The 22,877-nt window shown below is 40.1% G+C and overlaps 1 protein-coding gene across 1 annotated transcript in view; it reads left to right on the forward strand.

Annotated features, from left to right (window-relative positions):
* PSMB2 (proteasome 20S subunit beta 2) overlaps positions 1 to 22,147 on the forward strand; it is a 36,384-nt gene extending 14,237 nt beyond the window's left edge. The window contains exons 5-7 of the mRNA XM_072610071.1: positions 17,985 to 18,147; positions 19,988 to 20,037; positions 21,912 to 22,147. Of these exons, the coding sequence (XP_072466172.1) occupies positions 17,985 to 18,147; positions 19,988 to 20,037; positions 21,912 to 22,019 (321 nt within the window). The 3' untranslated portion in view covers positions 22,020 to 22,147. The remainder of the gene's footprint in view (positions 1 to 17,984; positions 18,148 to 19,987; positions 20,038 to 21,911) is intronic.
* Positions 22,148 to 22,877: the final 730 nt, after the last annotated feature.

Genomic DNA, 22,877 nt, shown 5'->3' on the forward strand with positions numbered 1-22,877 from the left:
CACCCAGCCAGGGCATCTTGACTGTCAGAATTAGCTCACTTTCAGTGGCAGAAAGAAGAAAAAAACAGAGATTTCTGAAAAGCCCTGAGTGAGCATGGTTCTTCTGACCTCCTGACCCTGAACAGCAGCTTCCCCACTTATTTCTCTCTTGGCCTAGTATTGGGTTCTTCTGTTGGCATGACTTCTTTGTGAGACCATTTCTTTTTTAATAGGAAGTTTTGTGAATAGTAACCTCCAAGTGGAATTGCAGAAGCATTTACTTATATTATAAATGCATGTTGGATATTAGCTTGTTTTGTCAATTTGAAAAACCCTCTGCAGAACATATGTGCAGGCCCAGGTCATTTCCCATAGGAAACCTCTTAAGGTTGGGAGCAGCTTATGTTAACCCCACTGGAGACACTACTGATATTTTTAGTGGCTAATTTTACTATCCAGCTGTATGGGGACAGATGTGCATTGAATTGGAGATGGCTTAATTAATATGACACCATTTTGCACTTATACAGTGTTTTTTCTTCTGGGGAAGTGAGATTTTGGACAGTGACCTTTTTAAATACGTTTTACTTTTCCTATCTTTGTAACTTGACTAATCCTATGCAAAAGACTGTTGATTTGACACAGTAATAAAATGGCTAAAGTGACTTGTGTCTGAAAGCTGCTGGCTTATCTAGGAGTCTCCCACCCTCCTCCTTTTTCTTTAATGTGATGTTTTTCCCAACCCTTATTGCTGATAGTTAAGAGTTTGCAGGTGTAAAGTCCTCCCTCCTCCTCTTCCCTATCCCTCTCCAGGGGGTTGTATGTGAGAAGGTGTTGCTTTCTCACTCAAAGAGCATATATGTGCTACCCAGTTGAATGCCTACTGAGAGCAAAGAACCCCTGGTTCCTGATTGAGTAGAATTATCCCATTGGAGGGTTGAAATTATGTTGCCCTATAATGTCACCTTGCTACTAAAGACCTTCCTATCTTCAAAGACAGACAGCTTTTTCTGTATCAGTCCTAAGGTGACTGCTTTAGCTATGTTTCCTACTGAAACCTGTGTTGATTGTTGGTGTTTTGTTGGTTTTTTAAATATATTTCTGAGGATGGCTGTGTCCTGAAGCAGCAGAGACTGTTGGCCTAATTTATAAGAGAATTAGATTGTTTTGCAAACGTTTGTCATAAATTATAAGTTGTAGCATGCTTCCATCTTGAGGATATATGTTTGAATTAGGAGAATGGCAGCTAGTCCGAAAGGAAATTCAGGGAAGGAGAGTCTTTCTTGGCTGGTCACAATTTTGTCTTCAGGTCTGATCACATATGACCAACTGCACAAGCAGTAGTCTGTGACTGACACTGGTAGCTAAACATCTTGCATCTATAGACTAAAGACCTCCAATATGTACACACTTCCCCATGGCCAGAGAGTCACTTTCTCTTCAGGGAGAATATGCATATTCATGGCCATTTAAGCTGTGGGAATGGATTGTGTTTAGTATATGAAGCCAAGTCACCTGGGATGGCATGATGCTGATGAATTTCATGTAGATTATTTGTTTTTCATCATCCAACTAGAAGTTGGCCATTTCTGTCTGTGGACCTATCAGTTTACACAGTACTTTACATTCAGTTGGCACAAGTTGGTGTAGTTCAGCAGGTGTACCTCCTGTTTTAATCCCCTTCCACAGTAATGTCAACTAGATTTTTGGCTCATGTAGGTGAGTCAGCATTAAGGTAACATCCTGAATTCATCATTATGTATGTTCTTGCTTAACATTCATTGTTCACTAGCCCTTCCTTTTCATGTACAGTTCTGTCACAAAGCCTGGTGTCTGGCTGCAAAATTGAGAATTGGCTCATAAGGGGTGTGGATGGGTACATTTTCCCCATAAGTTAATATTTAATGAAAAAAAGAACCAAAATGGCCCTTTTGCAGATATCTCATTTGTTTTTGCCATTGGATACACTCATTTGCTGAGCTTAAAGCAGTATTTTTGATTAGCAAGTGAAATTAATGTCGAGAACAAATACTGTGTTAACTAGTTGGTATAATAAGGCAGCTGTGCCCTGTTGTATCTCAAGTCATTACATTTTGAAACTCTTCTAATTACCATGTGGTTCCAGTTTTAACAAGTGAGTTAAGCAAATTCAGGATTGGTAACGGCCAGAGTTATAAGATTTCCAGAAATTTTGAAACCATGGACAATTGAAGCAACAACACAATAATCAGATTTTTCAGGAGATTGAAATATATCCAGTCTTTTATTTTAGTTCTCTTTTTTAGGAATAGCAGCATTTGAGAGTAGTTGGGGACCTTAGGAAGCATTCAGCACAATCCTCTTCCTTTATAAACAAGGAAACTGAAACCCAGAGCAGTCAAATGACTTGCCCCAGTGTCAGGGAAATACAGAAAAGGCAGGATCACCACATATGAGAGTAGGATGGGACTTTAGTGATAATTGGGTCTAACCTTATTTTACACATGAGAAAACCTAGATTTAGAAAAGAGAATTTCCCAGTGTCACACAGGTAGTAAGTGTTAAGATATTCTAGATAGTGATGCAGCCCTTCTGATTCCTAAGTTCTGTACCCATTTTTAGATATGAAGTGGGGGAAGGGAGAGGGAAGAAAACCCTAAAACTACTGAATTTGGCTACTTTTGCTGTAGAAACCTTTGTCTGATTGTGTCATTTTCTGAGCTTCTACTAGCAGTAGTTTCAACTGCTTATGATACTTTTAATTATCTTCACATCCTTCTGAAAGCTTAAAGTTTATCTTGATTTAGTTAAGCATTGCTACACTTTCACATGTTCCTTGACTTCTTGATTTGGTGTGAATAAAATTGCTTGTTTGGGAATATTTCACATGCTGCAGAAGATGCAGGAATCTGAAGCATTGAGAAGTCATCAATTCAAGAAAAATGTCTACCTCTGTTGTTCTGGAATGGTGATTTCATTGATGTAAGAACCTTCCAGGGAGTAAAATTCCCATTACAGAATGCTGATGAGCAATTTAATGATTGACTTAATCTTCAAAAGTTACCTGGCAAAGCCAAGCGACTTTCCTAAAGTCCTGTAGGCAACCACAGACGTAGCAATAAATTTGTTTCTTACATCTTGTGCTTTCATGAAAAGAGTATCAGAAAAGTTGGGTTGAGTCCCAGCTCCCCTACTAGGGGATGCAGTGGATAGAGCACCAGTGCAGGAGTCGGGAGGACTTGAGTTCAAATGTCACCTCAGACACTTGACACTCACTAGCTGTGTGACCTTGGGCAAGTCACTTAACCCCAGTTGCTTCATCCTGGGCCATCTCCAGTCATCCTGATGAATATCTGGTCACTGGATTCAGATGGCTGTGGAGAAGTGAGGCTGGTGACCTGCACAGCCCTCCCTCCTCAAAACAAAGTCAAGTGTAAGTCATGTCATCATTTCTCTGATGGCATGGTTTCGGCAACGAGGATGAACACACACACACTTAGTAGCCCTGTGACCAGGGATAGGACATTTAACTTCCACACCTCATTTCCCTAGTTACAAAATGGAAGTAATGATACTTAAACTATGTACCTCATCAACCTCTTGTGAGAATCAAGTGAGATGATGTATGTAAAGCACTTTACAACCACCAAATGCGATAGAAACTTGAGATGTTATAGGAGCAAAGGGATATTGCTGCTAGCATCCACTCCGTTCCTTATCCTTTGTGGCCTTGTCAGCAGCCTCCAGGTCTGCCAGGAAGAAGCCCACATGCAGGTCCTTAGGGACTTAGTATTTACTTCATAAAGCAGAACTGCATCCAGTCCTCACAGCTTGCATGGTTTTACTGCTTGTCCTTCCCAATTTGCAGTTGTAATGATCTTCCACCATTTGATTCAGTACCTATTTAGTAAATGCTTACACTCAGCAGAGCCATCTGCACTATATGTTATAGAAGTGAATGGAGTTGTTCCTGCCCTCATGAGATCCATGTGTATAGTAATGTGGAATGGAACCCAAGTAATATCAAGTGCTCTGTGAGGTGCTCAGAAAATACAGCTGACTTGACATGAAAATCTTCCTTTTGCATAGTTTTTGGAAATCATTTTGTGGAATAAATGTCAGGTAGCAAGCACATGGGTTTTATAGCCCACCTTCCTTCAGATATTTTTATCATTCAAACAATATTAAACTCTAATTTTTAGTTATTTAGGCATAAAGTTGTAGCAAAAGATTAAAACTAAATATATGTATTTTGGAAGAGTTTTGGTGTGTTATATTTCAACATTAAATTCCCTTCTTTGTACATGTGATTCCTTGACTCTTCATCTTGGCTATCGATATAAGTCTGAAGGACTTAGTTGATTGCAAGCAGCCTTTATATGTCACAGCATACTCTTAGGACTGGCTTTAGCTAGTCTACACCAGGGAACATCCTCTTCTTTTTGGAGAGTGACAGTAATATCAAAATGCTTGTTAAGGCTCTGTTGAACCTCTCACTTAGACTCTACTTCTGTTAAGTGCTTATTTGGTACAATGTCCTGATCTTGTCGTTAGGTACATAAAGATGAAGTAAAATTCTTGCCCTCAGGGAACTTACGATCTAATAGAAATGGCAAGGTATGAAAAACCAAAAAAAAAAAAAAAAACCCAAACCACCCTATAATACAAGTTAGAATATGCTGAAGTGCATAAGACAAGATTCGGATGCATCAGAAATTCCAGTCTGGCAGCAATAGGATGCATTGATGCAAAATAAAATTAAAAAATGTAGGTTAGAGCCAGATTGTAGAGGGACTTCAATGCCAAGCCAGGAATTTGCATTTTATTCAGTAGAGACTGGCCACCACAAAAGATCATGTGAGAAGATCTCTGCATTCAGAAGATTTGTCTGACCACTAGTGTAGGAGAGAGACCACCAGAAACATTTTAGAATTGTCCAGGCAACAGGTGAAAAAAGCTGAACTAGAGTGTAGCAATGGGGATAGAAGGAAAAAAAATGGGTGTAAACAATATCATAGGAGAGAAAATTAAGAAAAGAATTGCCAGCTGAAAGGGAACGGTGATACCATCAACAGAAATGCATGTGTTAGGACGAGAAGCCAATTGAGAAGGAGGAGGATGAGTTTGTTTTGATCATATTGAGTTTGAGGTGTTGGCAAAACTTCCAGCTACGATTCCAGCTAAATCAGTCGTCAGTCAGCAAGCATTTATTCATTTCTTGTGGTGTTCTAGTCACTGCTAAGTGCTGAGGATACAAAGTCCTTGCTTTCAGGGAGCTCACAATGTAATGGCTGAGACAACATGAAAATAGCCATGTATCAACAAGGTGCATACATGATAAATTCAGGGTAATCAGGAGGAGGGCACTTAATCCTGAGGAGGACAGGGAAAGTCTTCTCGAAGAAGGTGGGGCTTGAGGCAGAGGTGAGGAGAGAGTGTTCCGAGCATGGGGAACAGCTAGTGAAAACATTTCAGCATTGGGAGGAGAGTGTCGTGTGCAAGGAACAGCAAGGAAGTCAGTGTCACTGGGTCATGTAGCATGTGGAGGGGGTGTAAGAAGCCTGGAAAAGAAAGGGGAGCAAGGAGAGGGAAGGAACAGGCTTTTATGAAGCGCCTTTACAATTGTCTCATTTTATCCTTACAACAATCCTGTGAGGTAGGTGCTATTACTATCTCATTTTATAGTTGAAGAAACTTAAGGGTCTGGTTATAAAGAACTTTGAAAGCCAAACATTATTTTATCTTTTCTACTAGAGGCAAGAGAAGCCATGTGTTCATTGAATAGGGAAAGAAGGGTCTTTTAGGAAGATCAGTTTGACAACTGAGTTTAGGATAGATTAGAATGGGAGGAGACAAGTCAGGGAAACCAGCCAGCAGGCTGAGACCTGCAGTTTTTTCTCCTGCCTTTAAATTAATCCTTGCCTCTGTTTATAGACTAAAAAATAATAGTAAAAATAATAATGAAAACAACAGAAAATGTAAGTATGTTAAGGTTTGTAATATGCTTTACATGTATTATTTCATTTGATCTACACTACATTACAACTTCACTGGCTTAGAGACTTTATAATACCATGTCTGTCTTCCATTTGAGATCACTAAAAACTCTTTAACATGACACTGAAAGTTCTCATATTCCATAAATTCATTTAATTTGTGCACATGAGTATCCTTTCTAGTGCAGTTGGTAAGGTTTTCCCTTCTCCTTGCTGGTAGACATTTATGTCATCAGAGTCAGGATATGCAAGGCTAGCAGTTATCACCCAGCTGGAGCCACTGTCTCTGTTTTGTTATGATATCTAAATATTATCTAAAGTTATCAAAAGATCATCTTAACATCTAAATTAAATCTGATGTCTAAAATTAAGCAGTAAACTAAAGAGTTGTTTGTAAAGGTAAAAGTTTATAGACTATTAGACCTGAAAGGTAGCTTAGAGTTTATGTAATGCATCCAGATTCATTTTATAGAGGAGAAAACTGGGACCCAGAGAAATTAAGCAATATCTTCAGGATCATTCAGATAATTCATGGCAGCACAGGACTCGAGTTCAGGTTCCCTAGTTCCTGAACCAGTATTCCTTCCTCTACATTGCAACACCACCTTCTATTCATATTTAGAATGTGGACTTGTCGCTGGTTGAGGCATTCAGTCATTTACTAATTATCCTAAGGATGGATCTCAGTTCCATTAATATATGGTTTAAGTCTTAATAGAGATTTTCTGTGATCATTGAGCTTTGGTATTTCGAAGCCTGTTGCTGGTATTGTTGGAAAAGAAGATAGAAAATAATTTTCTGAGTTTCCTTTAAAAAATGAAAATAGCCACAAATACTTGAGAAGTGAATATTTTAAAAAGTAGGGGATAGTTATCAGTTTTCTCATACTCTTAAACAGAATTTGCTGTTAGTGAAAGAATGCATCACCAATCCAAAAGCTCATTACAGTAGAAATCTAAAGCAACATAAACTGAGCTGTCTGATAATAAAATTGATTTTATTAACTCTGCTTAGTTTATCTTTATGTTTGAATACTAGTAAACAGAATGTGGACACATAAGAAGTAGAGCCAGATCTGTGTGTTTCTGCTCTGCAAATAAAAGTATAGCTAACACTGAGGCTTAATCAGAGACTTTGAAAAGGAAATATTATAAAAATTATTTTTCCAGTGTAGGTATGCATGAGGTTGGAAGCAAGTATGGAAGATTTTTATTTTCTTATTTACTACATCCAAATATCTGACTTTATATTATGAAATTAGAAGGGACCTTAGAAATAATCTAGACCATTCCACCCAATAAAGGAAGCCTTTCATGAAGCATTGTAGTCAGTTACTAATCAGTGTGGGTCCCAAAGAATTGGACACTGCTGAAACAACTGACCAGCAACAACAGATCAGTTAGTGAGCATTTATTAAATGCCAACTGTGTTTTAGGCAGTGTGCTAGCTGTATGAAATATGGAGACAAAAATTAAGCATTCTGCCCCAAAGGAGCTTCCATTCTATCCAGGGAAGCAACATGTACACCATCCAAGTATTCATAAAGTAAATACAGGGAAGTAGGGGTAGGTAATGCCTGGGAGTAGGCAGCAGGAGCTGAGAGATCAGTAAAAGCATAATGGGAGTGGTATTTGAGCTGAGCATTGAGAGAAGAGAGGCATAGGTCAGCACAGAAGTCCAGGGAAACCAAGGCAAGAACACATAAGGACAGTTATCCCACCTGAAAATTGAGCAGGAGACAATGCCTGACTCTGGCACTAAACCTGAGTTCAGAAACTAAAGCTGGAGAGATGAATTAATCAAACACTGACCAGTAAAAAAAAAAGTAGCTCTAAAGATCCCGAAAAGAAGGAGCAAATAACTAACAACTGAAAGCTGAGACTCAAAGAAACAAAAATGGATTTGCCACATAGACCACAAGAAGTGAAGCGATAAGTTTGTTTTATTTTTTTTTAATGCAATAAAAGCTCTGGAGGAAAGAGTTGTAAAAATATCTTAGAAGACAAAGCAATAAAACTTACCTAAGTGATGGACTCCCTTAAAACTAGGAAGAACCAAACAGAAATCAGAGATTCCATGAAACAGCTAAAAATATTAGAATAAAGTCAAAAGATAAAAAAATGAAAGAAAATATAAGAAACCCGATATTAAAGGCAACTGACCCAGAAAATAAGTTAAGGAGAGATTATTTAAGAATCATTAGGTTTGATTTAAAAAAAAATTTTTAAACCTAGATCTGTACTTCAAGAAATCAAATGAAAACTGCTCATATCCATTAGAACATATTCATAGTCCCATAGCTCTGAAGGGGCAAAATGAAGATAGAAAGAATCTGCCAATTGCTCAGGGGGTGGAGAGGAGAATGGGAAAGTGTTGGGGACAAAAGACAAGTTTCTGGGATGTCATTGCCAAAGTCTAGAGTTCTGCTACATCAGAGAAAAAGTACTTCAGGGATTAAAAAAGAAGCAGTTCAGGTACCTAGAAACCACAGTCAGAATCTCACAAGATCTAGCAGTTTCTGCTATACATAATAGAGGATTGGGGAATACAATATTCCTGAAAGACAAAAGAATAAAGATGTATAGGCAAAAATAACAACTTGCGAAGCTAAGAATAATTCTGTAGGGAAAAAATTAATCTTTAATGGAATAAAGATTTTGCAAACAATTCTGATAAAAAGATCAGCGGAGTAGTGCCTTTGAAATACAAACAAGAATCCAGAGAACTCTAGAAAGAAGAATTTATTTGAGCAATTAAAATGAGCTGTATGGTGATATACTGGTAACATTCTAATGAAGGAGAAGAAACAAATTTTCTTCAAGAACCTTAATATCTTCAAAGGTTATTGAGGGAGTTAAATAAGAAACAAAAAATTTGGGTGTGGACTGGTTCTGTTTTGAGGGTTTTAAGAGGAGAGAGAAAAGGTAAGGTAAAAGCAGAAAGAAATGGATGAAATGTGATATTTCTCATGGTTGAGCTGCATGAGAAAAATTATAAAAACATGACAAAACAGGGGCAGTAGAAATCAAATAAACCTCACTTGTATCTGAAACAGACAAAGAAGGGTTGACTACACATAACAGTTTGTTGCAGAAATAAAACTCAACAGATAAACAAGTAGGTACAGGGAGTGGAGTTGGTTTTAAGAGAGGATAATAACCAGAAAAGTAATAATGCAAGATAAATCAACTTCTGGACTTTTAAAGGGGATTAGAAGGGGAGAAAAAAAGAACTGCTATTGAAAATGGGGTCCTGTCAGCTAGGGACAGCTGAACAGATTGCAGGAGATTATTGCACTGTAAGAAATGATGGGAAAAATGGTTTCAGAAATCTGTACGAACTGATGGTGAAATGAGCAGAACCAGAGTAGCAGTTTATACAGAAGACAAGAACATTGTAAGAAAAGCAACTTTGAAAGCTCAGCCGTGTCTCCATAGGATCTGTGATGAAGCCTGTTATTTCCTGACAGGTACTCAGCCCACAGGTCTGGTCATTGCCAAATGATATCCCATGTCTACATCTCTTGCCTACATCCTTAACGCTCAAATCGTCATCTTAGTTCAGGCCTAGACTATTGCAGTCGACTCCAAGTTGGTCTCCTAGCTCCAAGCCACCCTCCACAAGGCAGCCACAGTGATTCTCCTTGAGGATTTGAATTTTGTATTTGAATACAGTCCTAATCTAATCAGTGAGTGGGTTTATGGAGCTACTCAATAAACTATATAAGCTCACGTTTTGGGCCTTTAAAGCTCCTCGCAAGAAGACTCCTATCTTCAGTCTTCTTTTCCCATTACTGCCCTCTATGTGCTCTGCAGTCATACAGGCCTCCTTGCTGTTGGAGACCCACAATACTCCCATCTATCTGCAGCCTTTGCACTGGCTGTCCCCTATTCCTGAAATGTACTCCTGCCTCACCTCTCAGAATCCCTAATCCCTGATTTCCTTCAGGACACAAGACAAGCTTCATGTAGAAGACTTTCATGATCCCTCCAGCTGCTAGTATATGCCCTCCAAAACTGTGTTTGGATTATGTATACAGTTCTATATGTACACATTGCCTCTCTGCTCTTTGAAGGGAAGGACTATTTCACTTTTGTATTTTGTAGCACTTAGCACAATATTTGGCACATAATCAGTGCTTAATAAAATGTTTTTTGATTGATTGAGAAAAGACCATGATCAGATCAAGTGAAGGTCTTTTGAGAATTGGTTGAATTTGGTGTTTCTGTAGGCATTGGAAAGGGAACCGGTACGTAGGAGGAGATCGAAAATTAGAAGGGGAAAATCAAGGGTATAAGAAGTATTGGCCTTAGTGAGAACAAAGATCGTCACCTTTTCAGGCATGAATAAAGAAGGATGGGGGGATCAGAGGGTTTTAAGATATCTAGGGAATAAGAGGCAACTCATGGTGAATGGGCTCTATTTTCTCAGGAGTGTTTGAGTAAGATATCTTTGTTGAGAGGGTGTAGGGGAGGAGTATTGTAAGAGTCATGAAGCAGTCAATTGGAGAGGACTAAAAGGATTGCCCTGGTGAAGAGTGGGTGCAGTTTTGTAGTGCACTCAGTACTGTTGCATGACTCCTCCACCACCTTTCAGATGCACATGAATAGGAACAGAGGAGGTGGATGGTGAGAGGACTCTACAGTTGGCATGGTGAGGATGGTGTATATCATTAAACTAAAGGGTCAAGATTAGCAGATAGGAAACAAACTAAAACAAAGGTGATGGCTTTGGAGAAGACAGACAGACTAAAAGTCCTATTGAAGAAAGTGAATGGGTTTAAGAGGAGTGAGGCACAGAAGAGATGAATATTAGGAGGTTATGGTCATCTCAGTTGCAGGGGAGCTCATTACCCCTCTTTTTTTTAACAGCTCTTAATGTTAGTAAAGTCTTCGATTATGCCAAAATCTATTTCTCTATAATTTCTCTCCTTTAGACCTCATCCTACCTCTTTGATACACAGAACAAGTATGAATCCCCTGTATAGAGTATTACAAAGGACTATAGAGACCATTTAATCTAACCCCTTCATTTTAAAGATGAAAAAAAAACTGCTGCAAAAGGTTGTATATCATGTCTAAAGTCATATTTAGCGTTTCCAGACTTTTCATAAATGCTTTTTCTACCACACCATCATTTTTCAACTCTTGAGATATTTGAAGATATCTATCAAGCTGTTCATTCAGCAAATATTTATTGTGCCTATTAAATAAAGTGCCATATTTTAGACGATGGGGGAAATAGGAAGATGAATACAACACAGTCTCTGCCATTGAAGAGCTTATAATTTAGTGGAGAAGATAAAACATATACTCAAATAACTATAATATAAAATAGATATAAGTACATATGAAATATATGAACTGAGTGCATAAGTAGTTGTATGAAGGGGAGAGGACAAAAGAATTTCTAGCCAGGAAGTGAGGTTGAAGGCCTACACAAACTAAACCTCACCATTCAACTACTGTATTATTACATGGCTTCCATACCTTTTATCAATTAGTTCACCCACTTGGACACAATACAGTCTAGTTGATTTCCTTCTTAAAGCATGGTTACTGGAATTGAATACAGAACTGCAAATTTGAACTGACCAGCATGGACTCTGTTGGGATTTTAATTTTCTGAGTTTACTTTGATATGAAGTAAGAATGTTTCATCTTTTCCTTTGTCCTGTTTAATGGGCAGAATACCTGAATGGACTTAACCTCAAAAGCTAGTTTTGATCTTTGTCACTATTTATATTTCATTTAGGAAAAAGAGTTTGGGCAGCACCAGTGCAGGAGTCAGGAGGACCTGAGTTCAAATGTCACCTCAGACACTTGACACTCACTAGCTGTGTGACCTTGGGCAAGTCACTTAATCTCACTTGCCTCATCCTGAGTCATCTCCAGTCATCCTGATGAATATCTGGTCACTGGATTCAGATGGCTCTGGAGGAAGAGTAAGGCTGGTGGCCTGCACAGCCCTCCTTCACTCAAAACAAAGTCAAGTGCAAGTCATGTCATTATTTCTCTGATGGCATGGTCTTCTTTGGCAACGAAGGACAAACACACACACAGGAAAAAGTTTACCTTCTAAGATGTAGGAGTACCACAGAAGCTGCTACTGTGGTCATGTTGGGGTGAAGAGTAAAGTTGATAGGTCAGGTCTCCTCAGCCTACATGAATTTGAGGAAGTATGAAATGTGCATTTGTTTGGAAATTATAAGCAAGACTGATTTACTGAGGCCACTGTGTGTCACACCTGTGTGAACAAGGTGTATAAATCATTCAGATGTGAAATATTCCCATAGTTCTATTGCTAAAAGTCCAGTCTCAGAAATTATATTGGATAGCTCAGCAAATTGAATGGCCTAGAAAGAGTGGCAGATTTTGTCTGAGTTTGAAGCACACTTTGTAGTTTATCACAGTTTACTCATGGTATCAATGTCATCGTTCTCCAGATTCCTTTGTCCCACCAGCTCTTTATTCCTCCCCTCCCAAACTACTGATGCCCTGGGAATGGAAGTACATGGCTCATGTACTGCTTAGCATACGAGGGTACTGCCCATTATTTTGTAGTAAAGAAATAGCAGAATTTCTGAGGCATCTCAGTTCAGAGTGGTGTCCTATTCAATTAGAGGTGGCAAAGGCTGGCCTGAGTCCAAAGGAAGCCTGTCAATTCCTCTCCTTTTCCGTGTCCACGCTCGGCAGGATGCTTCCTCACGCCCACCTCGCTCCCCCTTGCTGTGACTTTGGCTTCCGCCAGATGTCACACCGCTGCTTGTCACCGCCCAGACTCCTGTCGCTGATTTTGTTGTTTCAGTGTATTTATCACAACTGTTCTCTTTAGCTGTAAAATTTATGGAATTTCACGCTCTTCTAATCGCTACAGTGTGTTTCTTTTAAATCAGAGGAAAGAAATACAAGAAGTTGGGTACGCATCAAGAGTTGAGGGGTGGCAAATACTGTCTCTAACAGAATTTGCTTGCCTTCCCTTTAGAGGTAAAAAGTATAACCTAAGCATAGGAGAGGGCTAGGAAGCAGGGGAAAAAATTTTTTCCAGAATGCCTAAGGAGCAATGAGAAGTCAGTAAAGAATCTTACATATAGAGGTCTCATTAGAAGGGATCTTAGGGAGGCTCAGATCATTTTATAGAGGAGAAAAGTGAGTCCCCAGCAAGGAGGAGGAACTTGCCTGTGGTCCTATATCAAATGAGTGACAGGATGGGGACAGAACTATGATCTCCCATCTCCAGTTCTTTTCAGGCTGTTTTTCAAGGGCTCACATGTATAATGGCTATTCCCCTGCCTTTACATACCAAGCCTTAGGCAACTTTTATAATTTCAGTGGTTCCCCTGTGATGTCCAGTTGTTCATTCAGATATACAGTACAAAAGAAAGATCCTAAATCTAGTATTATTACCTCAGAAAAGTGATGCATCTGAAGTGAACATTAAGGTTTAGGTAAGAAAGGTAAGAAAGAAGGCAATCTTTAATTTGCTAGTATACTTTCCTCGCATTTTTTCCCTTACAAATTATGGGGAATGTTTTAGGAGATTTTTAATAATAATACCTTGTATTTATATATCAGTCTTGAGGGCCTAAATTTCTTATCTCATTTGATTTTCTCACCTGTCTTGAGATGTTAGTAGTACGTTTACCCCTGTTTTTATGTCTAAGAAATCTGAGACTTAGAGAAAGTAAGTGACTAAGTAAGTGACAGAGGCAGGATTCAAACCCAGATCTTCTGACTCCATTATTATTTCAGATTGAGAAATTAACTTTTAACTTAGTTGGATCACAGAACAAGCCCTCTTTCTTCATTTGGGTGCTCTAGTGGACATGACCTTAAAGCACACTATGTCAAGGTTTACACAGCAAGTCCATAACTTGATGTCATTGGCAGGGACAACATGAACTAGAATGCTTACATGAAATGTTCGCATGAAATGCTTCTCCCCTGTGTCAAGCTCTGGACCAAATGCTGGTAATAATTCAAAAGAAGTCAGCAATACTGTCTCGATCTAGAAAAACATGTTTAAGTGTGGAGGCAAGAGCAGGAGACATGGAACCATTAGATAATATGGCACTGTGTATAATCCAATATAAAGTTGTGCAGACCACACAACTAGGGGGTGCCAGAGGGCACAGAGCAGTGGTCCTGGCTTCAGGAAGACCTGAGCTCAATTCTAGCCTCAGACACTTACTAGCTACGTGACCCTCACAGGTGACTTAGCCACTGTCCACCTTGGTTTCCTCATCTGTAAGACAGGATAATAATAGCACCTACCTCTCAGAATCAGTATGAGGTATCAGTGAGATGACATTTGCAAAGTACTTAGCACAGAGCCTGGCACATAGCAGGCACTTAATAAATGTTTGTCTCCTTCCCTTGTGAAGGGAGTTTGCTCATCCATTGAGGACTGATAACTGCCTGCTTGTATAAGTTAATTGGGAAAGTTCTCACATAATGAAATAAAGTTAAGTGGTAGCACAAAATAAAAACAGCTGTTGGCATTAAAGGAATGTTGGGGGGCACTTAGAATGAGAGTGGACTTTCTTTGAGTGGGGGGAGAGCAGTGCTAAATGTGTGGGCATATGCAAATAGTTATTGACTAAATAGAAATGGAGGTGAACATTTAGAATGCTACATACACGTTGTGTTTCTGCCTTCCAGAGCTGATGTACAGCCTGAGCTGATGCTAGTACTTTTATGGATACCTAATCCATATTAGTGTCAAGAACAGGAGTGATTGCTTTACTTTGAGCCTTATTTCCATGAGTTTTCTGCAGAAATATTTCTGATGGTGAACATGCTTACATTAAGGCCCGAGAGGAGGAATTAACCCTGAGAGATTTAAATACCTTTTGGGCCAATTCTTTGGGTTTTGAATGCCTGAACCTAGCCAAAACAGGAAGTATCTGCTCTGTGCATCTAAGAGCAGATATAAAAAATTCTCACCTGAGGCTAAAGAAAGAAACAATAAATGTAATATTATTGGTGAGGGTCTAGGCTTGTGCTATTCAAATGTCCTCAGAACTCAGGATAGACACTCCTTTCCACCTGTGCTGATCTGCCCCTTTTCCTTTGGGCATGCTGCATGGGTCACTGAGCTTGATACATGGATCACTGAGCAGTTAAGGGACTCACTTGTGGTCACACAGCTACTGTGGGTTGTGACTTGAACCCAGATCTTCCTGACTCTAAGGTTACTTTTCCATTATTTATGTTACACTACCTCTCATAATACTCATGAGTTAAATCAAAATTGGACAATTTCTCAATTGTTGATGTGATTTAATTGGTTCAATCAGTCACTCTTTCCCTATCTTCATTAATAAAATGCCTGTTAACTTCTTGCACTATTAAACATTAACTGCTTATTGCTGAAATGTGTGACACATTCAAGTCTGATGCTAACCCAACATCATTAATACTTATGGGATCACTGGTACCTGCTTACATATGTGGAATATTTTCCAAAACAGACAAACAAGAATCAGTTGTGGGATCTGTTTGTAGAAAATGGATTGGGAGTGACCTTATCTTAGAGAGACACTGAGTCAAGAACATGAAGGAGTGCAGGTAGGGAGGCACAACCCTGTCTTCAGTATTTAAAATGCCACCTTTCTAGAGGAGTGAGAACGTGATGGCACACAAGACTTTATTTGAAATTTTAAAAAGACAGTGTGAGCTAGAGCTCTTCCATGAAGCACTGTCAGAAGATTGTCAGAAACTGCAAGTTGTTTCACAGATGTATCGATTTAATTAGTCTAGATAACACCATTTATTTATGCTTAAGCATCTCACACATACAAAAGTTGGTAATTCAGAGTCACACAATAATTTGTGAGTTATCTTCTGTACCACGTGTGGTGGCTTCTGAATACCAACTCTACTAAGTACATGTCAGATGCTTAGGCATAAATAAATTATATTATATAGACCAATTAAGCCATGCATCTGTGTAACAACTTACATCTGGAATTCTCTTGACATGGGGTTCCATCCAAGATCTTCTGATTGTGGCCTTTTTTAATCTCCAGTATTTGTTGTAAATACACTTTGATCTAATAGGAAAGGATAAACCAGGCAAGATCCTCATCAAATGCCTACTTTCAGCAGACTGAGCACTTTGTGTTTTCCAGGTTTGGTCTTAACTATAATACAGATTGCTGCCTTGTTAGCGTTCCAGCCATTGGGTTTGGACCAGTCAACAGAATACACATAACATTTTTAAGTCCTATGATGCACATTTTTGTGTTCTGGGAAAAATAAGGGAACCAAACAGTTTTGCCTGATATTTGTCAACAAAAGAAGCCTTATTAGAGACAAGTAAATAGTAAAAATACTATTCTAATATTAACCATAACCATAATTTTAACCTATTTATATATGCCTATTTTGTGGGAATGTGTTGGGTACAAAACAAATGCAGAGGTTACTCAGTTCTCTCTTTATCCATCGAGGTTAATTAAGCATTTTGTTCTTGTGGGAACACTAAGCTATTAGTTATAGTGTAGAATATTCTTTGAATTTGGAAAGCATGTTTACTTATAAAGAGGTCAAAAAAAGAAAGGGTCATTAATCCCATTTTACAGATAAAAAAAATAGGCACATAGAAATTAAAGGAATTTCCCACCCTAACTCAAATTTGCTAGCAAGTTGATCATTGAACCAGATTAAAAACCTAAGGGTCTCTGAACTCTGACTGTCTCTTGATACATTCTCTGAAAATGTAATAGACCAGCAGTGGAATCTTCAATAATTTGTCAGTTTGTCTTTTTTCAGGACTTTTATCAATTTGATCAAACCCTGTGGTTTAGGACTGCTCTCTAGTTTATGGCAGGTATTAGTGGACCCTCCTGCTTAGGTTGGACACCTTATTTACTTCAGTTTTCTAACAAATGCATAATATTTTCGTTTGCTCTTCTAATGTGGTTTTCTCTGACTGCCAGATATCTGTATTAATAATTTAGTACTCAAAAAATGTAAAATGCCACTTTTTATAGGCATATAATCTGATTCCATGAACTTGTATCAGTCTGTGCTCTATGGTAGTGCGCTAAGGTCTTTGAGAATAATGTGCATATAAACACATATGTTTTAGAATACACACATAACCATATTCATACATGGTTCTCCGTTGCGGCAGAGGCAAGATGAATGTTGTGCAGAAAAAAATGAAACTGTGTAAAATGGGAAATCACTAGTGAGAGCTTTAAAGCATTAGCCAATCTATGAACTTCATGTGGTAAATGCCCAGGCTCTTGCAGTAGAAATGGGTGGTCTTTTTTGGATGTGAAGAGTGAGGTAAGTTTCTCCAAATTTTCCCTGACAGAATTGCATTTGAGACTACAGGATATGAAGAATGGGAAAGAATACGGGTGAAATCTAAGCAGCATTAGAAGTTATTTTTAAAACCTTGATTTCTTAAAGAAAAATGATCTCATTTCATTTAAGAATATAGCTCTTTTGATTTTCTAATATTTGTTTACACTTAAGAACTTCCTCTATACCTCTTCCCTTTTCCCCCGTAGAACAAGGTGAGCATTGATTGTTAATGCCTCTGGTGAACATAATTTCTTTCACATTAATATGAGTAGTCAGACCACTGTAATATTTTGGTCCAACTGTCAACTTCTTAAACATTAATAGTGAAAGGTATGGTTTTTGCCAGTACATTCCCACATTTGTGATAACCACCCATCTTAGTGTTGAGATATGAAGGGCTCCTAGTGGAGTGCAGGCTTCATCTTGGAAGCTGATCTTGTCCTCTTGTTCTGTGGCCTTCTCTGGAGATGGGCCTCGAGGCAGCAGAAGTATGCCAAAAATGAACTTGTATTAGAAGAAAGCAGCACTGCCTCTCCCTACCCCCAACTTCCTCATCCTGGGTTCTATGTTGCAGTAGTCTTTGAGGGATGGTTTGTTCAGCTGCTAAGGAACATCTTCTTGTCAATGGAGGGTTTGGAGAAACACCATTGACTTTGAAAGGCGAGTTAGTATTGGTGCTTTAAGCAAAACTGTGCGGTATTTTCTTCCACAGACTCCATACCATGTCAACCTCCTGTTGGCTGGCTATGATGAGCATGAAGGACCCGCACTGTACTATATGGACTACCTGGCAGCCCTGGCCAAAGCTCCATTTGCAGCCCACGGTTATGGTGCCTTCTTGACCCTCAGCATCCTAGATCGTTACTACAAACCAAGTAAGTACCAGAAGCCACATCTGACTGGTTCTTAGCAGTGTCCACTGGCAACAAAGATGGGTTGGAAAGGCTAGCTTGGGGACCAAGGATTCATCTTGTTCCACTGGGTACAAGTTACAAAATGCATCAGAGCTATCCAAAAGTGCATGGTCTGCTTGGAGAGGTAACGGATTCTCCATCATAGGAAGTCTTTGGACAGAGTCTACCTGATGACTCAGGCACTCTTATTCAGAGACAGGCGGGAGGAGGTGACCAGCCGAGAGAGTTGTGAAGTATCAGGCTCAATAATGTGTTTTCCTTCCAGATAAGTGCAGTTAATCATGTCATGTGGGTCTTGGTGTTCTTCAAAAATCTAAAGGAACCTCTTTATCTTGCCAGCAAAACAGTCCTTTTTTTCCCCTGAGAAATGTTGCTGATATGCAGAGCTTTTTTTAATTAAATACAGTCTTTTCATTTTGGTAAATTTTGGTTTGACAAACCTGACTTAGCATTAGTGGCCTTCAGCAGTTGGAATTTGTTTCTCATTTTGTTCCTCTCTGCTCACTGGTGCCTGATTCACTGCTCCCATGGAATTGAACAGGTAGTCAGTCAGTTGCCTCAAGAATTCAGTGACCTGGGAGAGTGGGTGAGGCTGAGGAGGTGAGACAGAGAGCCATAAATGTCCCAGTGAGGACAGCAGCAGCTCTGGTTTTTTAATCCATATTTGGCCCATTATTTCTATATCCACTCTGTCTTCTAGATCAGTAGCAGTCTCCTTGGAGTTCATGACTAACTTTCCAGTTCAGTTTGACAAACATTTATTAAACTACTGTGTTCAAAACCTTGTGCTAGGGATGGGGAAGATGTTAACATCAATAAAGTGCTGTTTTGTCTAGATCCACTAATCAGTTGGCAACAAAAATTATAGATATAGGAATCCTAAGTTGTGTTTGGCTCTGGCCTTGTAACTCTTTCTTCCTTCCACTCCAAGGCTATGCCTCCTAGCACCTGCATTAACCATGGCAAGGAACAGGTGGTTCTGATAGCCTTGCTTTGTGAAGATGTTGGCCATGAGGACAGATAACTTCCTCTAAATTTTCCTCTTTCCCTCTCCATCCCACGCAACAAAAATGAAGTGTTTCTGTTTCCTATAAGCTCAACTACACTGGTATTATAATCTTCATCTAGGATGTTACTAGCCCTTTCCTTTTGGTAATTCTTTTGTGACTTGTCAGTGATTCTTCCAGCCTGCCCACCAAAAACCAGGAGGAAAAATCCCAAGCCCCCCCCAAACCCTAATTGCACAACATGTCATCCCAGTTTGCCATCCCCGTCAAGAGTCCCTTTTCTAATGTGTGAGCCTCCTAATGTGTGAGAATCACAGAGATAGCCCACACGTGCCTTCCCCATTGTTATAGTTAATACCCAGCAGGGAAAGTAGCACCGAAACCCAGGCCCCGCTTTTCCCCTTGACTTGCAGCCGGCCCTGGGCAGATGGAGCTGATTTAAATCCGTAATAAAGTCAAGGGGAGAGAGACGGCTGGACTTCTCCAAAGGCAGATCCCTGGCCATGGGAGGCAAAATTCCGTCATGCTTCCCATTCCCTGTAACAAATCGATTTGCAATGGCTTGTGGCAGTGGGAACACTTGGGGTCCAGGGCACCCTGGAGTACATATGGAATGTGTTTGCTCCAAGTTGGAAGGAGAGTTTTTCTTCAACTCTTTTCTTTTGGTCGTGTGTGCGCTGAGCTGAAAAAGCTGTTTAAATTTAATAAAATGTTTGGGGTAGGAGAGTTAGGCTTTAATTAAAGCAGCCTGTGTGTGCGTGTGTGGAGCAGTGTGTCTGTGCTTTCTCTTTCAGGTATCACGCGTGAGGAGGCGGTAGAGCTCCTGAAGAAATGTCTGGAAGAGGTGAGTGGCTCCCATGCGATCTTGAGAAAGGAATGTTTGTCTGCTTGTGTTGGCCAATGTTTTTCCTGTTCCTCAGTCGCATTTTTTTCCTGTCCTTGCCAGAAGGCGTAATAAATACCCACTAGCCAGATGTGGAGTGGCTACTGAAGGGAGGATTTGGGGGTAGCAACCTTGTTATCTTTGCTCGCATGGTTCATGTCCTCCCCAAAGTAAACTCTTCAGCTTAATTGCTTTTCCTCGTTGCTGGTTCTTCTAAACTTTACATCCTATTGGTGCAGCCAGCCACGTATGGCACTTTTTAAGCTTTGGATCTACTGTGACCCTCAGATTTGACCTCTTTAAAAAACTGACATCAGTCAAATGAGGTAAACGCTATCAAACACTTTGCAGACCTTAAAGTGCTCTATCCTTGCTAGCTGTTAGGTGTGCATGATTTCTTAAATAACTTTCCTTCAGTGTGGAGTATATATGAAATAAACTCCTTCACTAGGGAGTGCAGACAAATCTACTCTCAAGGGGTAGCAGAAAGGATGTTTAGGGCAAAGGAAAGGGCCAAAGTAGAGATGGATGTTGAGGACATTTGATTATTGAGCTGGTGAGGGAAGGGTTTCTTTTTATTGACTCATCTGAAATGAAGCAGTCTAAAAAATGAAAGACTGGGATCTGCCTTTCTGGAGACAATAACCACTTTAGGCTTCTCAGAGCATGTCAGCTTTCATGATTGTCTTTGCCCATGCCCCTCAGAGTGACGGATGGAGCACACCGTGGTGTCTAGTAGAGAGCTGGCTGGGAGGGGATGTGCAGCAAACATTAGTTTATCCTCTCCCAGAAGTCTGCTGCATTCACCCCATTGCAGCAGCTCTCTCCACTCCCCCTCCCCCCTTGTTTGTAAACCTCCCTACCAGAGCTGCATCTGAGAACAAACTCTCTCTTTCATACTTTCCTGATCAAGTCAACTGAAAGGCTAGGGCAGCCGAGCGGCCAGAGGTGGCTTTAAGGGAACACTTGGAATCTTCCCATGCATTACTGAGCTTCTTTGTTTGCTGATGCTCCCAAGGACTGTCAGTTGAAGCTCTGCAATGCCCAGTGTGAGGCTGGCACTTGACCTCAAGCTTTTGGTAGAGTGTAGATTCAAGTCTGGTGTCCAGCCATGAAGGAGGTTCCTGGGAGCATGTCACTGTAGTACTGCTTGTGTTCTGCTGGAGTTGGCGGTTTCAGGGTGTGAAGGCTTGAACAGGGCGGACGCCTGCATCCTAAAGGAAGCCTTGTATGAGGAGGTTAGGAAGGAGATAGAGGAGTAATGATTTCCTCCAGCTCCATTCCTCAGTTATCCCCAGCTGGGATAGCAGCAAAATCTGCTTTGAAATGTGCAGACCACAGCCCCTTGTAATTTCCTCTCACACAGAAATGCTTGTTAGAAAGCAGAGATGATCCCCACTGATATGCTGACCTGAATTAGAGCAGGATGTTGGGAGAGGGGCTTTGAGGTGGGAAGGAGGAACTTGTTCTTGCTTTGGTTTAGGAGATTGGCTAATGAGACCTGGAAAGAACACTACCTTGATTCCTAGCCTGTTTTTTTTTTTATTAGGTATCAGTTCAAGACAGATTTTCTACAATGTAAGAAAGATTTTGTGTACTACAGGCTGAGTGGTTTAACAAATCTAAGTTCTCATACTCCCGGTTAGGCCAGGGAACTCTAGGGAACTGGCTGGGACAGTAGGTTGAAGGGCAGAAGGATTGGGGCTTGGCTTCTTTTGGGTCAGGCATTCAGCCACATCCCCTGGCTCTTGTTAGATGGCATGCACATTGCTCAGCCTTCCTGGCCTCTGGCCTCAGCATGGAGTTTGTCATCATGTTCTCTGTGTCTCCTGCAGCTCCAGAAGCGCTTCATCCTGAATCTACCATCCTTCAGCGTCCGGATCATCGACAAAGATGGCATCCATGAGCTGGACACCATCCTCCCTTCCAAGAGGAGCTCCTAACCCTTCACTGATCCCCAGACTGATCCCACTGGCCAGCTTACCTTTTTGTGACTGGCTCCTTTACTATTGTTTTCTATGCTTCTGAAATTCAGAGAACTAGATACTAATAAAGCTGGATGTTGACAGGTTGGGCTCTTCTCTTCTTTTCCCTCAGGAAAGAGCTGTTCTAGCATCAGACTTAGTGAACGGCTGTAATTCAGTTGTGTTTCCCACTCCCGTCTCTTCTGCTCTGTGCACTCCTGTGTTGTGCTGTGAATCTCTCTTGCCCTCTTTTTTTAAAGACATATTTATTGATATCTTTTGTCTTAATACCACATTTCCCAGTGTATCTCCCCCCACTCCCTCCAACCACTTTTAATAAAAAAGGGAGAAGGAATCAGCAGAACCAGTGAACATTGTAGAAAAGTCTCATGTACATGGGGTTCCACTCTTCTCATACCTGAACTTTACACCGGAGTGATGGGAAGTAGGTGTCTTTTCAGATCTCTTTGGGGCCAAGCTTGGTCATTGTGGTTTCCCAGAATTCAGTTCTGATTGTTCTGCTCTTTCTGTGACCTTTATGTATATCATCTTCGTTGTTCTGCTTACTTTATTTTGCTTAAGATCATTTAAATTGCTCACGTGCCTTTTTTTTTTTTGATTACATTTGAATTCCAAGCTGTTTCCCTCTCTCCCAACCCCCCCTCCCACTAGAGAAGGCCAACATTTGACATGGATATTTATGTGAAACTATACAAAACATAGACATTTGCTCTTCAAACAGTATTGCTATTAGTGTATCTGATGTCCTCCTGGTTCTGCTTATTTCACTCTTTGACATTTCATGTAAATCTTTCTATGTTTTCCTTACATACCTTC

Source organism: Notamacropus eugenii, chromosome 5, assembly GCF_028372415.1.
Source record: "Notamacropus eugenii isolate mMacEug1 chromosome 5, mMacEug1.pri_v2, whole genome shotgun sequence".
In the NCBI taxonomy this organism is placed as follows: Eukaryota; Metazoa; Chordata; class Mammalia; order Diprotodontia; family Macropodidae; genus Notamacropus; species Notamacropus eugenii.